This window comes from Pantherophis guttatus, chromosome 4 (assembly GCF_059756535.1).
Source record: "Pantherophis guttatus breed Tessera chromosome 4, ASM5975653v1, whole genome shotgun sequence".
Classification (NCBI taxonomy): Eukaryota; Metazoa; Chordata; class Lepidosauria; order Squamata; family Colubridae; genus Pantherophis; species Pantherophis guttatus.
The window spans coordinates 90,016,191-90,032,285 of NC_142066.1; the positions used below are offsets into that span (position 1 = coordinate 90,016,191).

The 16,095-nt window shown below is 44.8% G+C and overlaps 1 protein-coding gene across 32 annotated transcripts in view; it reads right to left on the reverse strand.

Annotated features, from left to right (window-relative positions):
- Positions 1-16,095, reverse strand: part of LRRFIP2 (LRR binding FLII interacting protein 2) — a 154,063-nt gene that overhangs the window by 66,615 nt on the left and 71,353 nt on the right. For 21 of the 32 annotated variants that reach the window (XM_087892497.1, XM_087892494.1, XM_087892492.1 and 18 more), the window contains one exon: positions 14,282-14,395. The exons of the other annotated variants lie outside the window; for them this stretch is intronic. In XM_087892497.1, coding sequence (XP_087748623.1) covers positions 14,282-14,395 — 114 coding nt within the window. The remainder of the gene's footprint in view (positions 1-14,281; positions 14,396-16,095) is intronic. 32 annotated transcript variants of the gene reach the window in all.

Below are 16,095 nucleotides of genomic sequence, written 5' to 3' on the forward strand. Positions count from 1 at the left end.
TGTTAGCCCCATGGGATGACTTCGCGGTTCTGGCATCTACCATTTTGAAACTAAAACTGTAAACCGCATGGCTGAATTAAGATCTCCCACGGCCTCTGGAGGGTGGCAGTCCAACCCGCTACTCCCAGATCTCGTTAGGGTTCGTTAGGGCCCCAATACTTGCGCTCCATAGCTGGCAAACTGGAGGCTTCGTGCCGACCCAGTCGAAGATTGCTAGCCATCCAGCTTGAGCGCGATCAAACGAGGCACAGAAACCTCACGCCAAATTCACTGCTGAGCGAATGCTCGAAACACAGCAATCCTCCCACCCAATAGGTGGGAATCCACGGCTAGCGCGGCGGAGCAAGTTCGTGCGCGCTGCCTAACAGAGCTGCCGGCCGGCAGTCCGATGCCGCCACGCGGCCCTCAGCCGAGTCAGGCTATGCCCTTACACTGGTACGATCAATGAAGATGGTAAAAAACGTTGATCCAAAGGAAATTAGAAGCCTTTCAGAGAAACAACAGACACGTTGTCCAGGACCAGACCGAATCAAAAAACTGAGCTGTACAGGAAGAGGTGGAGCTTAAAAGATTCAGCAAACTCGGTCCTATTGGAAGACAGACGGTGTCAATCCCATGCCTGACTGCCGTGACCGCCATTAGGAGAAAGTGGCAGTTCTAAAAATTAATGGCTACCACGCAAATAAAAAAAGGAAACAAACCCATAGTGTGTGCAAAATGATCAGGAATTTTAAAGAATTCATTAATATACTACTTCAAACCTATTTATTATAAATAAGGGCTTAATTTTAAACAAAACTTTAGATGAAAATTTGAAAATTAAGACCAAGAAGGGAACACAAAGCTAAAAGATCAAAATTATTTATACAGATACTCCCAAAACAATGCTATTCATTGTGTTCATTATACATACACATATATCCACCATTCCAATCTCTTACTTGGTAAGTACCATTATTCAAGCATAGAAAAAAAGCACAGAATAACAGAACAACCGAGGAATTAAAGGCATGAGGTAAGAAAAAGAAAAGAAAATGCATTTAAAAAGGGACATGGCTTTTCAAGAAAAAAGTTTACATAAAATAAGTATTAGTCAAATCATCAAATTCCTCTCAATTCAAAGCCTTCCTAAGCACTAATGATGGAGCCAGGGGGTGAGTAGGTGGGGGTTATGAAGCCTCTGCTTCTCAATTATTTGAAATTGAATTATTATACAACTTTGAAACTACCAAATCTGTCTGAAGTAGAAAATTTTCTGACCTACATCTCTTTTTCATTTTTTGTATCCTTCAAACCAACCTCACTCCAAACAGATCCATATATAATTTCTTGGCTCTTTAAACTTCTCACCTCAACTGCATTTTTCTCTCCCTTTTTTCTATTTATTTGTTTCTCTTGACTTACTCAATTCTCACTTTTATATAACCAAATGGCCAGAAGTACCTATCTCTACATAATCATTTTTGTTTCTTTTCAGAGCATAATATGATAGATTGGACGTTGGACTTACCTGATACGTCCGTTCTCAGCATGTAGAAAGCGTCAGTCATGCTGGGGATACGCCTCGTCTAGCGTATGACCGAGTCTTGCAATAATAAAAGGCTCCGCCCTTCTGGTTGCCCCAGTTCTTCGTCGAGGGCGAAGTGCAGACTCGTGAGACGTGTCTTCCTGCAACGAGAAAGAATCAATAACCAACCCCCCCCAACCACCACCGGACCGGCAAGGGTGGGGCTGACTGACGCTTTCTACATGCTGAGAACGGACATATCAGGTAAGTCCAACGTCCATTCTCCAGTTTACCAGAAAGCGTCAGTCATGCTGGGGACATACCAAAGCTTGATGTCACCCGGGAGGGCGAGAACGGCTCCGGTGGGTTTCAGGAGAGGTGGACTGCCTGAAGTACTCGTCTGCTGAAAGCAGCATCGGACGAAGCAAATGAGTCCACTCTGTAGTGCCTAATGAAAGGGCTGATAGTGGTCCAGGTGGCAGCCTTACAGATCTCCTCAAGGGATGCCTGTGTCGACCAGGCAGCCGATGTCATTGCACTCCTGGTCGAGTGGGCCGTGATTCTGTGAGGAGGGGCTGAGCCTGAATGATGGTAAGCCAAAGCGATAGTGGCCCTTATCCATCGTCCCACGGTAGAAGCCGAAACTCGTGATCCGATGTAGGAAGGGTGAAAGGCTACAAAAAGAGCCTCCGACTTGCGATGTGCTGCCGTCCGGGCGATATAGATTTTCAGAGCCCTCCGAACATCAAGGGTGTGCCATGAGCATTGTAGGTGATGTGAAGGATGAGGACAAAAGTCCGGGAGGATGAGTTCCTGTGCTCTGTGGAAGGTCGAATTCACCTTTGTTAGAAAAACTGGGTCCAGGTGAAGCACCACCCTGTCATTATGAAAAATACAAAGATCTGCTCGAATGGAGAGCGCCGCCAGCTCCGAAATGCGGCGAGCGGAGGTAATCGCCACCAGGAAAGACACTTTCAAGGAAAGAAAACGGAGGGAGACCGAGCGGAGAGGCTCAAACGGAGGAGACATAAGAGCGGTAAGAACCTTGTTTAAGTTCCAAGATGGGTAACGGTGAATGGTGGGGGGGCGTAAATTAGTGGCGCCCCTCAGGAAGTTGTGAATGATAGGGTGGCGAGAGATGGAGTCAGTGGAGCTGCAGGACAGATACTATGGCGGCTACCTGGTGGCGCAGCATGTTGGGGGCTAGACCCTTGTCAAGGCCACATTGAAGGAACGAAAGGACATGAAGGATGGATGCCGAAATTGGAGAAATGGAAGAAGAGGAACACCAGGCAACGCCAAGTAGAGTCGTATATGCGAAGTGTAGACGGGCGGCGGGCGGCTTGGATCGTTGAGATGATAGGAGACGGTACCTTGGCCGAGGTCAGGATGCCCCGCTCAACCGCCATACGGTTAAGCGAAGCCAGGCGGGGTCCGGGTGGAAGAGAGCCCCTTGAGACAATTGGATCTTGGAGGTTGGAATTTTCCACGGTGGAGAGACTGATAGGGTCATCAAGTCCGCGAACCACGGGCGCATTGGCCAAAATGGAGCGACCAAGATCAGTTGAGCCCGTTCCTGAAGTAATTTCCGGATCACCTTGGGAATTATTGGAAGAGGTGGGAAAGCGTAAAGTAGACCTGGAGGCCAGTGGGAACGAAGGGCGTCCGTGGCCTCCGCTTGAAGGTCCAGGAATCTCGAGAAATAGCGGGGCAGCTGATGGTTTGTCCTGGAAGCGAACAAGTCTACGAGAGGGGTTCCGAATCTGGCCGAGATCTCCCGAAATAGGGCGGAGGGAATCGCCCATTCTCCGTGATCCACTTGATTCCGGCTGAGGGAGTCTGCCTGAACATTCGCTGCGCCTGAAATATGGTCCGTCCTGAGGGATGACAGGTGGCTCTCGGCCCAAAGGCCCAGGAGACGAGCCTCAGTCATCAAGGTGCGCGAGTGAGTGCCCCCCAATTTGTTCACATGGGCCTTGGCAGTAATGTTGTCCGTCAAGACGAGCACATCCTTTCCCTCCAGGAGTTCTTGAAATTGAATTAGAGCACGCCGAATCGCGCGGAGCTCCAATAGATTTATGCTGAGACAGGATTCTGACACTGACCAGCGGCCCTGAGCCATATGATGAAGGAGATGGGCCCCCCAGCCCGATAGACTGGCATCTGTGGTTAACTGAACCCGAGGAGGTTCCCGGAAGCAGGAGCCGTGGGACAAAACGGCCGAGGTCCACCAACGAAGGGAGACGAGGACATGAGGAGGCACACGCAGTCGACGAGGAGACGTGTCCTGAAACGCCTTTTGGAAGGGGAGCAGCAGCCACTGGAGGTCCCTGCTATGTAAACGGGACCATGGAGTAATACCGAAAGAGGACACCATCATGCCCAATAAGTGAGAAAGAGTTAAGATGGAAGCAGAGCCGTCGACTAAGCACCTGAGAGCCAAGGAACGTAGGTTGGCCTGGCGTTCCGTGGAAAGTGACACCGTGGAAGAGACCGTGTCAATCAGGGCCCCCAAGTGGAGGATGCGAGTAGAAGGGGCAAGGTGGCTTTTGGACCAGTTGATAGAGAACCCATGTGCCTGAAGGGCGTTTAGGACAGTAACTAAATCCACTCGTGCCTCCGAAAGAGAGCAGGAGAGAACCAAAATGTCGTCCAAATAAAACTGGAGGCGCAAAGGGGTAGAGCGGATGTGACCCACGAGGGAAGCCATTATCTTAGTAAAGACCCGATGGGCCGAGGACAGCCCGAAGGGTAGCGCCCTATATTGGTAATGAGAGCCTCTAAAAGCAAAACGTAAAAATTTACGGTGAGCGGGCAAAATGGGAACATGGAGGTAAGCCTCCATCAAATCAATCGATGAAAGAAAGTCCGATGGGCGGACAGACTCCAAAATAGAGGAAAGGGATTGCATCTTGAACCAGCGGTACCTAACGTGCCGGTTCAAGGATTTTAAGTCTAAAATGGGCCTCCACCCCCCTGAGGACTTTTGGACGACAAATAGCCGGGAGTAAAAACCATGACCCTGTTGAGACTGTGGGACCCGCTCAATAGCAGCTATCGTCAAGAGATGATCGATAGCGGCTGCAATAAGATCCCGTTTTGACCGGTCACAAGAGACCGGACAGGGAATAAAGCGGGAGGGAGGAGAAGAGGAAAACTCTAGGGAAAGACCCTGAGAAATAGTGTCGAGGACCCAGGAATCGTTGGTGGAAGTCTCCCACTGAGCGGAAAACAATGCGAGACAACCTCCAATGGGAGCTAGCAATGGGAACCTATCTAGACCTACGAGGGAAACGCCCACCCCTACCTCCCCGGGGACGTCGGGGAGGGAACCTTGCACCCAATCTGACCTGGAAGTCCTGTTGGGGTCTGGAAGAGAAGCTCCGTTGGAAACGAGGTTGAAAGGAAGAGGGCCCGGAGGCCCGAAAGGACTGGAATCTGGAAGATGAGGAAGAGCGTGGATCACCTCTGCGGGAAGCTGGTGGTAGGATTTTACGATGATCCCTGGTCTCCACAAGTAGGGGATCCAAGGCAGCCCCGAACAGATTCCCAGAAGAATAGGGGGACGATGCGAGTTGCCACTTGCTGCGCATGTCGGCCTGCCAATGTCTAAGCCACAACAGGCGCCGTGACATCACGTTGGATCCCAAGGCTCTGGTAGAGAATCTTGCCGAGTTCAAAGTGGCATCAGCCGAATACTCGAGAGCGGCCGCAATCTTGTTCAGATCCTGGTGGGACCGTGAATCCGATAGAGGCAAAAGGGCTTGAAGTTGCTTGATCCAAAGCAGAGCCGCCCTGTTAAAGAAGGACGCCGAGGTGGAAACTCGGATGGCCCAGGCGGTGGCCTGGTGACCTTTAAGGAGAGTCTTTTCCGCTCTCTTGTCCTCAGGACGGAGGGAATCTTCCGCCGGACCGGTGGGATGGACCAGATCCGCCAAGGCCACAATGGGGACGTCCACTTTAGGAGGCTGTAAAATATCTGCCAAGGGGGCCGCCAAGTTGTAGAGGTGCTTGTCCAACCCGTTAGGGCTGGGGCCTGCACCAGGAAGGGTCCACTGACGCTGTAAAACGTCCGTGAATAACTTAGGAGCCGGAATGGTCTCCGGATCCACGGTCAGTTCTGCAAACATGGCCGATGCCGGATCAAGTGGGTCAGAAACTGCAGTCAAAGGTGCGGGAGCGCCTAAGCGAGTCGTGGCAATCGCCTTAAAGAGAAGAGATCGGAAAACTTGTGGCTTGAAGAGGCCAATGAAGGAAGGAAGATCCGGACCCAAACCCTCATCGTCTGACCAAGCCTGGTCTTGGAGGTCATCAGGCTCAGAAACCGAAACCTGATCAGCGTGGTCATGATAATCCGCCTGTTCGCGATCCCGGAAGGAGTCATCTCTGAGGTCTGGATTGTGCTGCGAGGCAGATGGAGTGGTCAGGGAAGAAGGAGGTGGTGCCTGTTGCCAGAATTCCGTTAGTCCCTGGCAAATGGCCCGAGCGATGAAGGCCTCCAAGGAATCCGCCATCAGAGTGGTAAGTGGGACTGGAGGGGGGGGTTGCTCCGTGGCCGGAATCTGAATAGATGGGCCCCCGTCCGGGAGAGTTTCAAAAAGGTGTTGGGAATCCAAAGGGGGAGCGCCCGAAGAGGAGCCAGGGATATCAGGAGAGAGGTCCCTTATAGATCGCGGGGATCGGGGCCTAGAACTAGATCAGGAAGCAGGCCTGTCGTGATCCCGTGAAGAGGCCTGAGAACGGGCCTTCTGGAATGCCTTCTCAAAGGCCTTGTGCCTCCTCTGCTCCTCGCGTGCCGTTGATGCCGAAGACGAGGAGGAGGTCCCCTTCAGTGACCTGGTTTTCTTGGCCGGTGGGGGGGGATCCCGTGAAGACCCTTCAAGTGGGTCACTGTCATGGCGACACGGAGAGGAGGCTCTGCGCCCGTTAGCGCCAGACTGAGAGGCGTCCGCCATCTTGAACGCGGGAAAATAAGGCGCGATCGTAAAAGGCACTCCTGAAGCTTCTGCGGCAAAATTGGCGCCAAACCGCTGAGGAGAAAAGCGGTGTCAGATCGCAAGCCCTCCGGCTATTAAGGCAATCAGGGTAAACAGGCAGCCGCTCCGATCGATAATAAAGTAGGAAGGGTGTCCCCGTGCTCCCCTGGAACTAGGCGCTGAGAGAATGTTAATTTGAGCGCCGTTCAGTCGCTAGCCCTCCGGCTACAAAGGCGACTTTAAATCGGCGAGCAGCCGCTCCAGCCGAACGTAAAGCTGCTAGGCAAAGGCCTTTGAATCGCAGCTATTTCCTGCGCCCCTAGGAGCCCAGCTGAGGGGCGCGAATCCGCAGCAGTCACAGCCGGCACGTAGAAATAATTTCAAACCTGAAAAGTCCTGAATCCAAGCTAGTTAAAGCGATCAGAGGCTGAAGACACGTCTTGTCACGCGTAGACCAAGCCGAAGAACTGGGGCAACCGGAAGGGCGGAGCCTTTTATTATTGCAAGACTCGGTCATACGCTAGACGAGGCGTATCCCCAGCATGACTGACGCTTTCTGGTAAGCTGGAGAACAGGGTTGTCAAACTCACCGGGCCAGATGCATCACACGCTGGCCATGCCCATGCCCAGTTTAGTGAAGGGGGAAAAAGTTGTGATATGTCACATGATGATGCCTTGACAATACAAGTTTGACACCCCTGTGATAGATAGTTGAAAGACTAAGAAAATGATGGGAGGGTAAATAATAAAAAGATAGCATTTAATCACATAGGGAACAAGCTACTATCCTTCTATCACCATTTGTACATTTTAAATCTTATCTATCAGTTTCCCTATCTTTAATATGTATTCTACCAAATTATACATTTTGACATTTATATATAATATCGTATTTGATATTATATATAAATGTCAAATTAGTTATTTGACATTTATACAAACATTCATTCTATTTTGGTTGTTGACAGATTTATTTTCAGCTCCATCCTTCATCACAGAATCTAATATTTGCTGCAAATCCTTTGAGTCCTCGGTCATCATCCCAACAATATCTACATACAGAACTAACACACTCAGGTAAAAGTTAATGCAGCTTCTAACTAAATCAATTACTTATTTCTTAATAATTCAAATTTCAAAACAAAGTTCTTTTTCGAATGAAGGCAAATATATGTGCCCCTCGGTAATGTTGCAGGATACAATCTGAGTCGTTCACCGGGACCAGGGTTTTATTCTTCTGAGCTTTCAGACTCATGGTGGAGCCCATCCACAGGGAACATCTCTCTACTGGAATGTGTACTTTCAGCTATTCTATGTTTTGTATTTATGCAGTGCCTGGTTGAATCTGATTTTCTATTGGTTGATTGGTGTGTTTATGACCGAATATTGGCTACTGTTTCCTTGTGCTGCTAAGTCCTCAGCTCCTAAGTACTTGATAAGCTGATGGTAAATCATTACCCCTGTGGACTTACAAGGGACCCATTTCCCAAGCTTTCCGTGGCTATCTTTGTACCTACTTGGTTAACAATCTTAGTAGCTGCGAAATTGAATGTATGTCCTTGTTCATTGCAATGTGAAGTTACCAACGATTTCGGGTCTTCTCTGACTGCTTGTGTTCTTGCAATCTGGTGGTTAGCTTCTTCCCTGTCTGTCCTATATAGTCATGGGCAAGCCATGGAGGGGATTTGGTAGATTACATTAGAAGTATCTCCCACCTCCAAGCAATCTTTGCCATGCACAATTTGTCCTCATATGATGGTCTCTGGGCGGTGAACGATGCCCACTTTCAGATTTCAGAAGCTGTTTTCTATTGCTTCCAAAATGTTTTTGATGTATGGCAAGGTATGCCCTATAGTTGGTCTTATAGCTTCTTTGTTCATTTCTTTTCCTTAAGTGTCGCATGTGCATTTTGTAATAAATGTTTCTAGGTACCCATTCTGCCTAAATTGTTCACATAGGTACCTTCTCTCCAGTTATTTAGCTTGCATATAGTGTTCTGATGCAACTATTTTCATGACATTGTTCACTGTTGACACCAAGAATACGAGAAATGTTGGTGGCCTTGTGATAAATTGTTGTTTTTAGGCTTCCACCTTTTTGTCTGTGGACAAGCATATCTAAAATGTAATTGTCTAGCTGCTCTTCCTCCATTGCGAATTGTATATCTGGGAAGATGGAGTTCAATAGGGTATGAAAGTCTTTCAGTGCATTTCTTCTGATGATGTCATCCACATGGTGGCCCCAAAATTTAGGTCTGTAGTTTTGAAATGCAGTGTTCTAGTTCATGCAAAAGTTTCTGCAATGACTCCTATTATTGGGGATCCCACGGGCATCCCTTTTATTTCTTCATACATTTCCCTTTTGAAGGTGAAGAAGGTATGTTGGCACTACTGATGTAGCTTCATGGTTAAGTTGTTCTGATTTGTGTTGTACTCTTCTAGTTTTTTTAATATATTACTTTGTATGCTAAGTGAGGAGGAATGGATATAAATAGGGACACTACATCAAAGGAAACCATGATCTTGTCAGGAGTCACACATCCCGGTCAACCAATAAGAAGCCGCACCCAATCAGGAACCACATAAATATGATGCATAGAACAGCCCAGCACAAATTCTGGCAGAGAGAAGTTTCCTGAGGGTGGGCTGCAGCACAAGTCCGAAAGCCCAGAACACTAAACCTATGGTCCTGGTAAATTACCCAGATTGGATCTTTCAAAGTTCTTTTTCACTTTAAACTTCATTTGATTTCTTGGGGGATAATTCCAACCACCTATCAGAACTGTTGGGTAGATGTCTATGGAGATTCTCAGTCACTGAGGTCATGATTGTCCCAAAAGTGCTTTTCCAAAAAGTAACTGGACTTTGCTTTTTTCCTTGAAGACGTTTCACTCCTCATTAAAGAAGCTTCTTCAGCTCTGTTGGGAAGATGGTTTACTCAAGGGGTGTGAAACACAAGGCCCATGGGCTGGATCCAGCCCACAATGTGGTCAGATCTGGCCTGCGGAGCCATCCTGGAAAATATAAGGGGCCAGCCCGCGTCACTTTGGTCTGGTCTACCCAATCCAAAGAGGAAACATCAGGCTAGCATGGCTTTGGCCCAGTCTACCCAATGCGAACAGGAAACATCGGGCCAGCATGGCATCGGCCTGGTCTACCCAATGCAAAGAAGAAACATGCCAGCAGTTTGGGGAGTGGCTAGAGAGTGCCTATTCACAACACCTGTTGAAAAGCAAAATTCTAATTTGCATATCTGTTGCCCATCATTAACATGGCATTTCTGAAATCAATATCTCTTATATTATTTCCTGCCACAATTATATTAATTATCTTGATATGCTTAACAAATTAACCCAATAGCTTTTACATTTAATCCCGCTATTCTTCCCTATGTGCAATAGAAAAACAATGGCATTCTTCCAAGTGTCAGATACATTTGTACAAATGTATGTTAAATAATTTGCAAGATCACTCCAATTATTTCTCTAGGTACACCATCCACACTTGAAACCTTACAACTTTCAAATTTCTTGTAGTAACTACAAGACTGAAAGTAACTACTTCTTTTTTGCAACCCCATTCTTTAACTCATCATTCTAATTGCAATACGAATCTCTAAAGTACTCTTACTTTTAAATCCATCCACTTTATAGAAGGGTTCTTCTTAGGCCCTTTATTTCCTTTTTTAAAAACTTTTTGGGAGGTGGGATCCTGGTGCTCTCTGAGATTGGTTGTTTTCTTCCAGATATTTTCTGCTACCTGCTGGCTCTAATGATGCCACCTAATTGGGTAATGAAATATCTGGAAGAAAACAACTAATCATAGATAACACCAGAGTCCCACAAAAAAAAAAAAAAAATGGTCTCCATAGTTCAACCCTGAGCTACAAATATTCTATTGATATAATTTTAAAATTTTCATCAAAATTGTTCCATTTCTCATCTCAACTCTTGTTTTTATTACATTCCTTACAACTCTTTTTATTTATATATAAAAATATTTTATTTTATTTTATTTATTTATATACCCATAATGCCCAATCTTTTTACAATCTATTTATCATCTATAATTGCAGCCATTCCTTTATGCATATTTTTAATCACTATCACTAGCTGAGGGGGATGAAACGCCGGAAAAGACGCCTAGAGAGCAGTTGGAGGACCAGCCGTTCCGAATCCGACCGAACACTAGTGAGATCTTATATTAAGACCTACTTAGTGGCGATAAAAGCGGCAAAATGTAACTATTTTTCCACTCTTATTGCATCGGCAGATAATCGCCCAGCCGCCTTGTTTAGGGTTACCCGCTCTCTACTCCAGCTGAGAGCCCGGGAAGACCCTCTGCAAGGACGAGCTGAGGATTTTGCACAATATCTGCACAATAAAATTGCTCAGATTCGGGAAGGCTTGGATTCTAACTGGATTAATTCGGATGAAATGACGAGGGCAGATCTTGAGGACATTATCTGGGATGAGTTTGATACTGTGACTCCTGAGGACGTGGACAGGTTACTGGGGAAACTGAATGCGACATGTTTATTGGACCCGTGCCCTTCCTGGCTAGTTCTGGCTACCCAGGAAGTTACACGTAGCTGGCTCCAGAGAATTATTAAAGGTTCTCTGAGCGAGGGATTCTTACCTCCCACCTTGAAAGAGGCGGTGGTGAGACCCCTCCTTAAGAAGCCCTCTCTGGATCCGGCTGTTTTAGCAAACTACTGTCCAGTCTCCAACCTTCACTTTTTAGCGAAGGTTGTCAAAAGTGTGGTGGCACGACAGCTCCCACAGTACCTGGATGAAGCTGTCTATCTAGACTTGTTCCAGTCCGGCTTCAGGCCTGGATACAACACAGAAACAGCATTGGTCGCATTGGTTGATGATCTCTGGAGGGCTCGGGATAGGGAATGTTCCTCTATCCTGGTCCTATTAGATCTCTCAGCGGCTTTTGATACCATTGATCATGGTATCATGCTGCACCGGTTGGAGGGGCTGGGAGTGGGAGGCACCGTATTACGGTGGTTCTCATCCTACCTCCTGACAGGTCGCAGTCAGTGTTGACAGGTGGACAGAGATCGACCTCAAGGCCCCTTACTTGCGGGGTGCCACAGGGGTCGGTCCTCTCACCTCTCCTGTTCAACATTTATGTGAAGCCGTTGGGTGAGATCATCTGTGGTTTTGGGGTACGATGTCATCTGTATGCTGATGACACTCAGCTGTATATCTCCACCACAAACCACCCCAATGATGCCCTTGAAGTGATGTCCTGGTGCCTTGAGGTGGTACGGGTCTGGATGGGGAGAAACAGGCTTCGACTCAACCCTTCCAAGGCTGAGTGGCTGTGGCTGCCGGCGTCCCGGTACAGCCAGTTAGTCCCATCACCAACTATTGGGGATGAGTCATTGACCCCCCACAGAGAAAGCTCGCAATTTAGGCATCCTCCTGGATGCACGACTGTCTTTAGAAGATCATATAACAGCCGTGGCCACAGGAGCTTTCTATCAGGTTCGCCTGATTCGCCAATTGCGTCCCTTTCTAGACCGGGACTCATTACGCACAGTCACTCAAGCCCTCGTCATTTCCCGACTACTGCAATGCTCTCTACATGGGGCTCCCCTTGAAGTGCACCGGAAGCACCAACTGGTCCAGAATGCGGCCACGCGAGTAATTATGGGAGCAACATGGTGCTCACATGTAACACCTCTTCTACGTGAGCTGCACTGGCTTCCGATGGCCTTCCAAGTGCGCTTCAAGGTATTGGTTCTTACCTTTAAAGTGCTCCATGTCTTAGGACCTGAGTACTTACGAGACCACCTGCTGCAACCGATAACCTCCCACCAACCAATATGCTCTCACAGAGTAGGCCTATTCATAGTACCATCATTAAAACTAAACCATCATTAGTAGTTCCAAGGGAGAGAGCCTTCTCTGTGGGGGCACCTACTCTTTGGAACAAAATACCCCCTGGAATACGAATAATCCCAGATCTTCGCACTTTCCGATGTGCCCTGAAGACCTTTCTGTTTCAACAAGCAGGGCTAGCATAAACATCTAAATTCTATGCCAAGGTCTTAGCAGATACACCAAGTTGACTCAATTTATTATTTACCGTTTATATATAAAAAAAAATTATTATATGTATATGAAATCTTAATCTGTTCACCGCCCTGAGTCCTTCGGGAGAAGGGCGGTATAGAAATTCAATAAATAAATAAATAAATAAATAAATAAATAAATAAATAAATAAACAAACAAACAAACAAACAAACAAACAAACAAACAAACTATCACTTCCTCATTCTTTGGAATATGAAGATATATAAGCAGACCTTTTCATACTTCACATCAGGGGTGAAATGCTCCCGGTTCGGACCGGCTCGGGCGAGTAGGTAGCGATGGCGGTGGGTAGTTCGGAGAACCGGTAGCAAAAATCCCTGCCCTGCCCCCCATGCCCAGCTGAGCCACGCGATCATCAGAGGCTTGTTTTCTTTTAAATGCCTCTGACGATCCAAGCTTTGACGATTCCAGCTGAGTTGCCTGTTAATCAGTCAACTCAGCTTGGATCGTCAGAGCTATTTAAAAGAAAAAATGTTTTTTCTTTTAAATGGCTCTGACGATCCAAGCTCTGACAATTCCAGCTGAGTTGCCTGATCGGCAGAGGGTTTTTTAAAAACCCTCTGATAATCAGGCAACTCAGCTGGGATCGTCAGAGCCTTTTGAAAGCATTTTCTTACATGGTTTTACATGTAAAAAATGGTTTTAAAAGTAAAAAAAAAATTGGCCACGCCCACCCAGTCACATTACCCCCCACCAAGCCACGCCCACAGAACCGGTAGTAAAAAAATTTAGATTTCACCACTGCTTCACATTAATATAATTTCACATGCTTCTGTGCATGATGTAATTGTTTTTACTCTGTTCCATACAACTTCCACTGTATCCTCTTTTTATTCATTAAATTGGAAGAGTAATCTGACTTATGGTATTTTTTGATGCAAGTCTCATACTTTCTATTCTTGCAGTGATTCTACATTCACTTTCATTTCATTTCTTTCCACATCCATTTTTCTCAAGATCCGTTTTTATTCAAAGTTTATTGTAATATAATTTAACCTCTCTCCCAACAGCACTTCCTTCAGAAAATAATCTGTGTCATCAAATATAATAATGTTTGCCAAGTAGAAATTCAAGTTTGCAGACATCGGATTAATAATTTAATTACTTTTAGTTGTCTGAAATTTTTTTAAAAAAGTTTTTTATTGGTAGCAGGAAGTTGGTATAAGTTAGTAAGGGAAGTAAAAACCATTTCATCTCATTCATTCATTTCATCAAACTATGAATACAGCAGGTAATAAATACCACAAAACTTTATTTTAGCCATCAATGGCAGAATATGAAAATACATAAATTTATCTTATATTTTTTGAAAAACTCAAGAACTTTATCTAAATATAAAAATATTTACTGAGATGTAATCAAATGTATTAAAATGGCATACCCTCAATACATTTTAATGTAAATGTCAGAGAGCCATATGCATATTTTACTCAAATACAAATAAATATTATTATTAGACTACATGCCCTTTACCTAATCCCCAAATAAAATTTTTAAAATCATAGAAAATACAAGACTCCAATCATAATAGTGAACTTAAACATATAAAAGTGTATGCAAGATAATAAAGTAACATTATTGCCATTATTAAAACTAATAAACAATAAAAAATATGAACAATAAAAAATATGAACATTTACAAAAAAATTTTTGCAGCAGTGGCATCAACTTTATGTTAAAGACACTCACATTGTTCATGTCTGGAATGCTGACATCACCCAAGTCAGAAACAATGCTTCCCCTACGATTAGTGCGGCTAAAATAATCAGCTGCAGTTTCCCCATGATGATGAAAATCACTTGACTTCCAGTAACGAAAACAAATAACAAACAAAAACAGATGGCGAGAAAATGATAGGAAAAAAAATTCAGAAACAAAAAAATAATAATTTGTTCATGTGATTCTTATCCTTGATCAAAACTGTTTTGAGATTTTCCTTTGAATAATTAAGACTCTCTTAATTTTGATTGAAAACGTTAAAGCTACTAATAACAGTTTCACAACAAATGTATGGGTTTTCAAATAAGTTTGACAAAAATTGCAGAATCTGGTAGTGTTTTTTGAATCAATCAGATTTACACAGTTTTAATACATAAAGTAATAATGGTATTATATATTTCTAACCTGATTTTGTTTTAAAAAACTGGTTAAAACATCCAAAACATCCACCTTCCTAAATATTAGTTGGTTTTATCATTTCTTTATCATCAAATCTCTACACATACTCCTGTATATAACTATTATATAATTTTCTTTTCTTCGTATATAGGGCCAGTATATGAATTGCCCTCTTCTCTATTGATCTTTAAAATACTTCCTTCACTGTGGAAATAACTCAAAATTCAGATCTATTTTTAAAATTAAAGCTGAAAAACATATGCATTTGTTGTTATTAAGGCAAGGCAAGGCTAATTAAATTGAAATAAATTACATGTCTAGAGTATTCTAAAAATTTAATATTCTTATTCTTCCAAGTCCCTCTCACTAACTGTATCTTATTTCACAACATTAGGAAAAAATGCTTACTATTATGTCCAAATTTGGACTCTGAACAATCTAGGATTGGAAGTTGACTTACAGATTCAGTCATTAGGAGAATAAATGAAGGTTTGATTCCCAATTAAAACATTAAGACAATCTACTGTTATTTTAACTGTTCCAGATTAAAGTTGGATTCTAATACAAAAGAGCAGACATGTTACTTATGGAAAATACAAAATTCTTGTTTTATATAAACAAGAAGCACCTTACATGTGTACAAAGCAGAACTCTTAAATGAATATAAGTTTGCATTATATTGGATCATGGTATAAGAGAGGATGCCCCAGAGGGGGAACTGGTTTGATAGACCACAGTGAAGTGGCAGTTTCCATGGAAAGAGTGTATTTGAGAAGGGACGGATGGAGAGATGAGACAGCACAGCCTGGGAATGGACCCAGAGGAAGAGCCTAAGGACACACACTCCCTAGAATCTCTCAAGGTATATCCATTAAGCAGAGAATCATAAGCGTTTAGCCTGGCAAGTTTCATGTTATGTATAAGCAAATTAAGAACTGAATTGCTACTGCTATTGCTGTTCTTGGGCTTAGCCTGACACATAGGTATAAAAGGTGTTGACATTATCTAGTAATTAATAATTAAAAATAAGTTATTCATTAATAAAAATGTAGTTTCCTTTACATTTCACAATCTTAAAAAAAAACCTTGAGAAATTTATGCACTGGCTCCCAGTGGTCTTCCGGGTGCGCTTCAAGGTGTTGGTTACCACCTTTAAAGCGCTCCATGGCATAGGACCTAGTTATCTTCGAGACCGCCTGCTGCTTCCGACAACCTCCCATCGACCGGTGCGCTCCCACAGAGAGGGCCTCCTCGGGGTGCCATCAGCCAAACAATGTAGGCTGGTAACCCCCAGGGGGAGGGCCTTCTCTGTGGGGGCACCTACCCTATGGAACCAGCTGCCCCCAGAGATAAGGAGAATCCAAGACCTCGGTGCCTTCCACCGT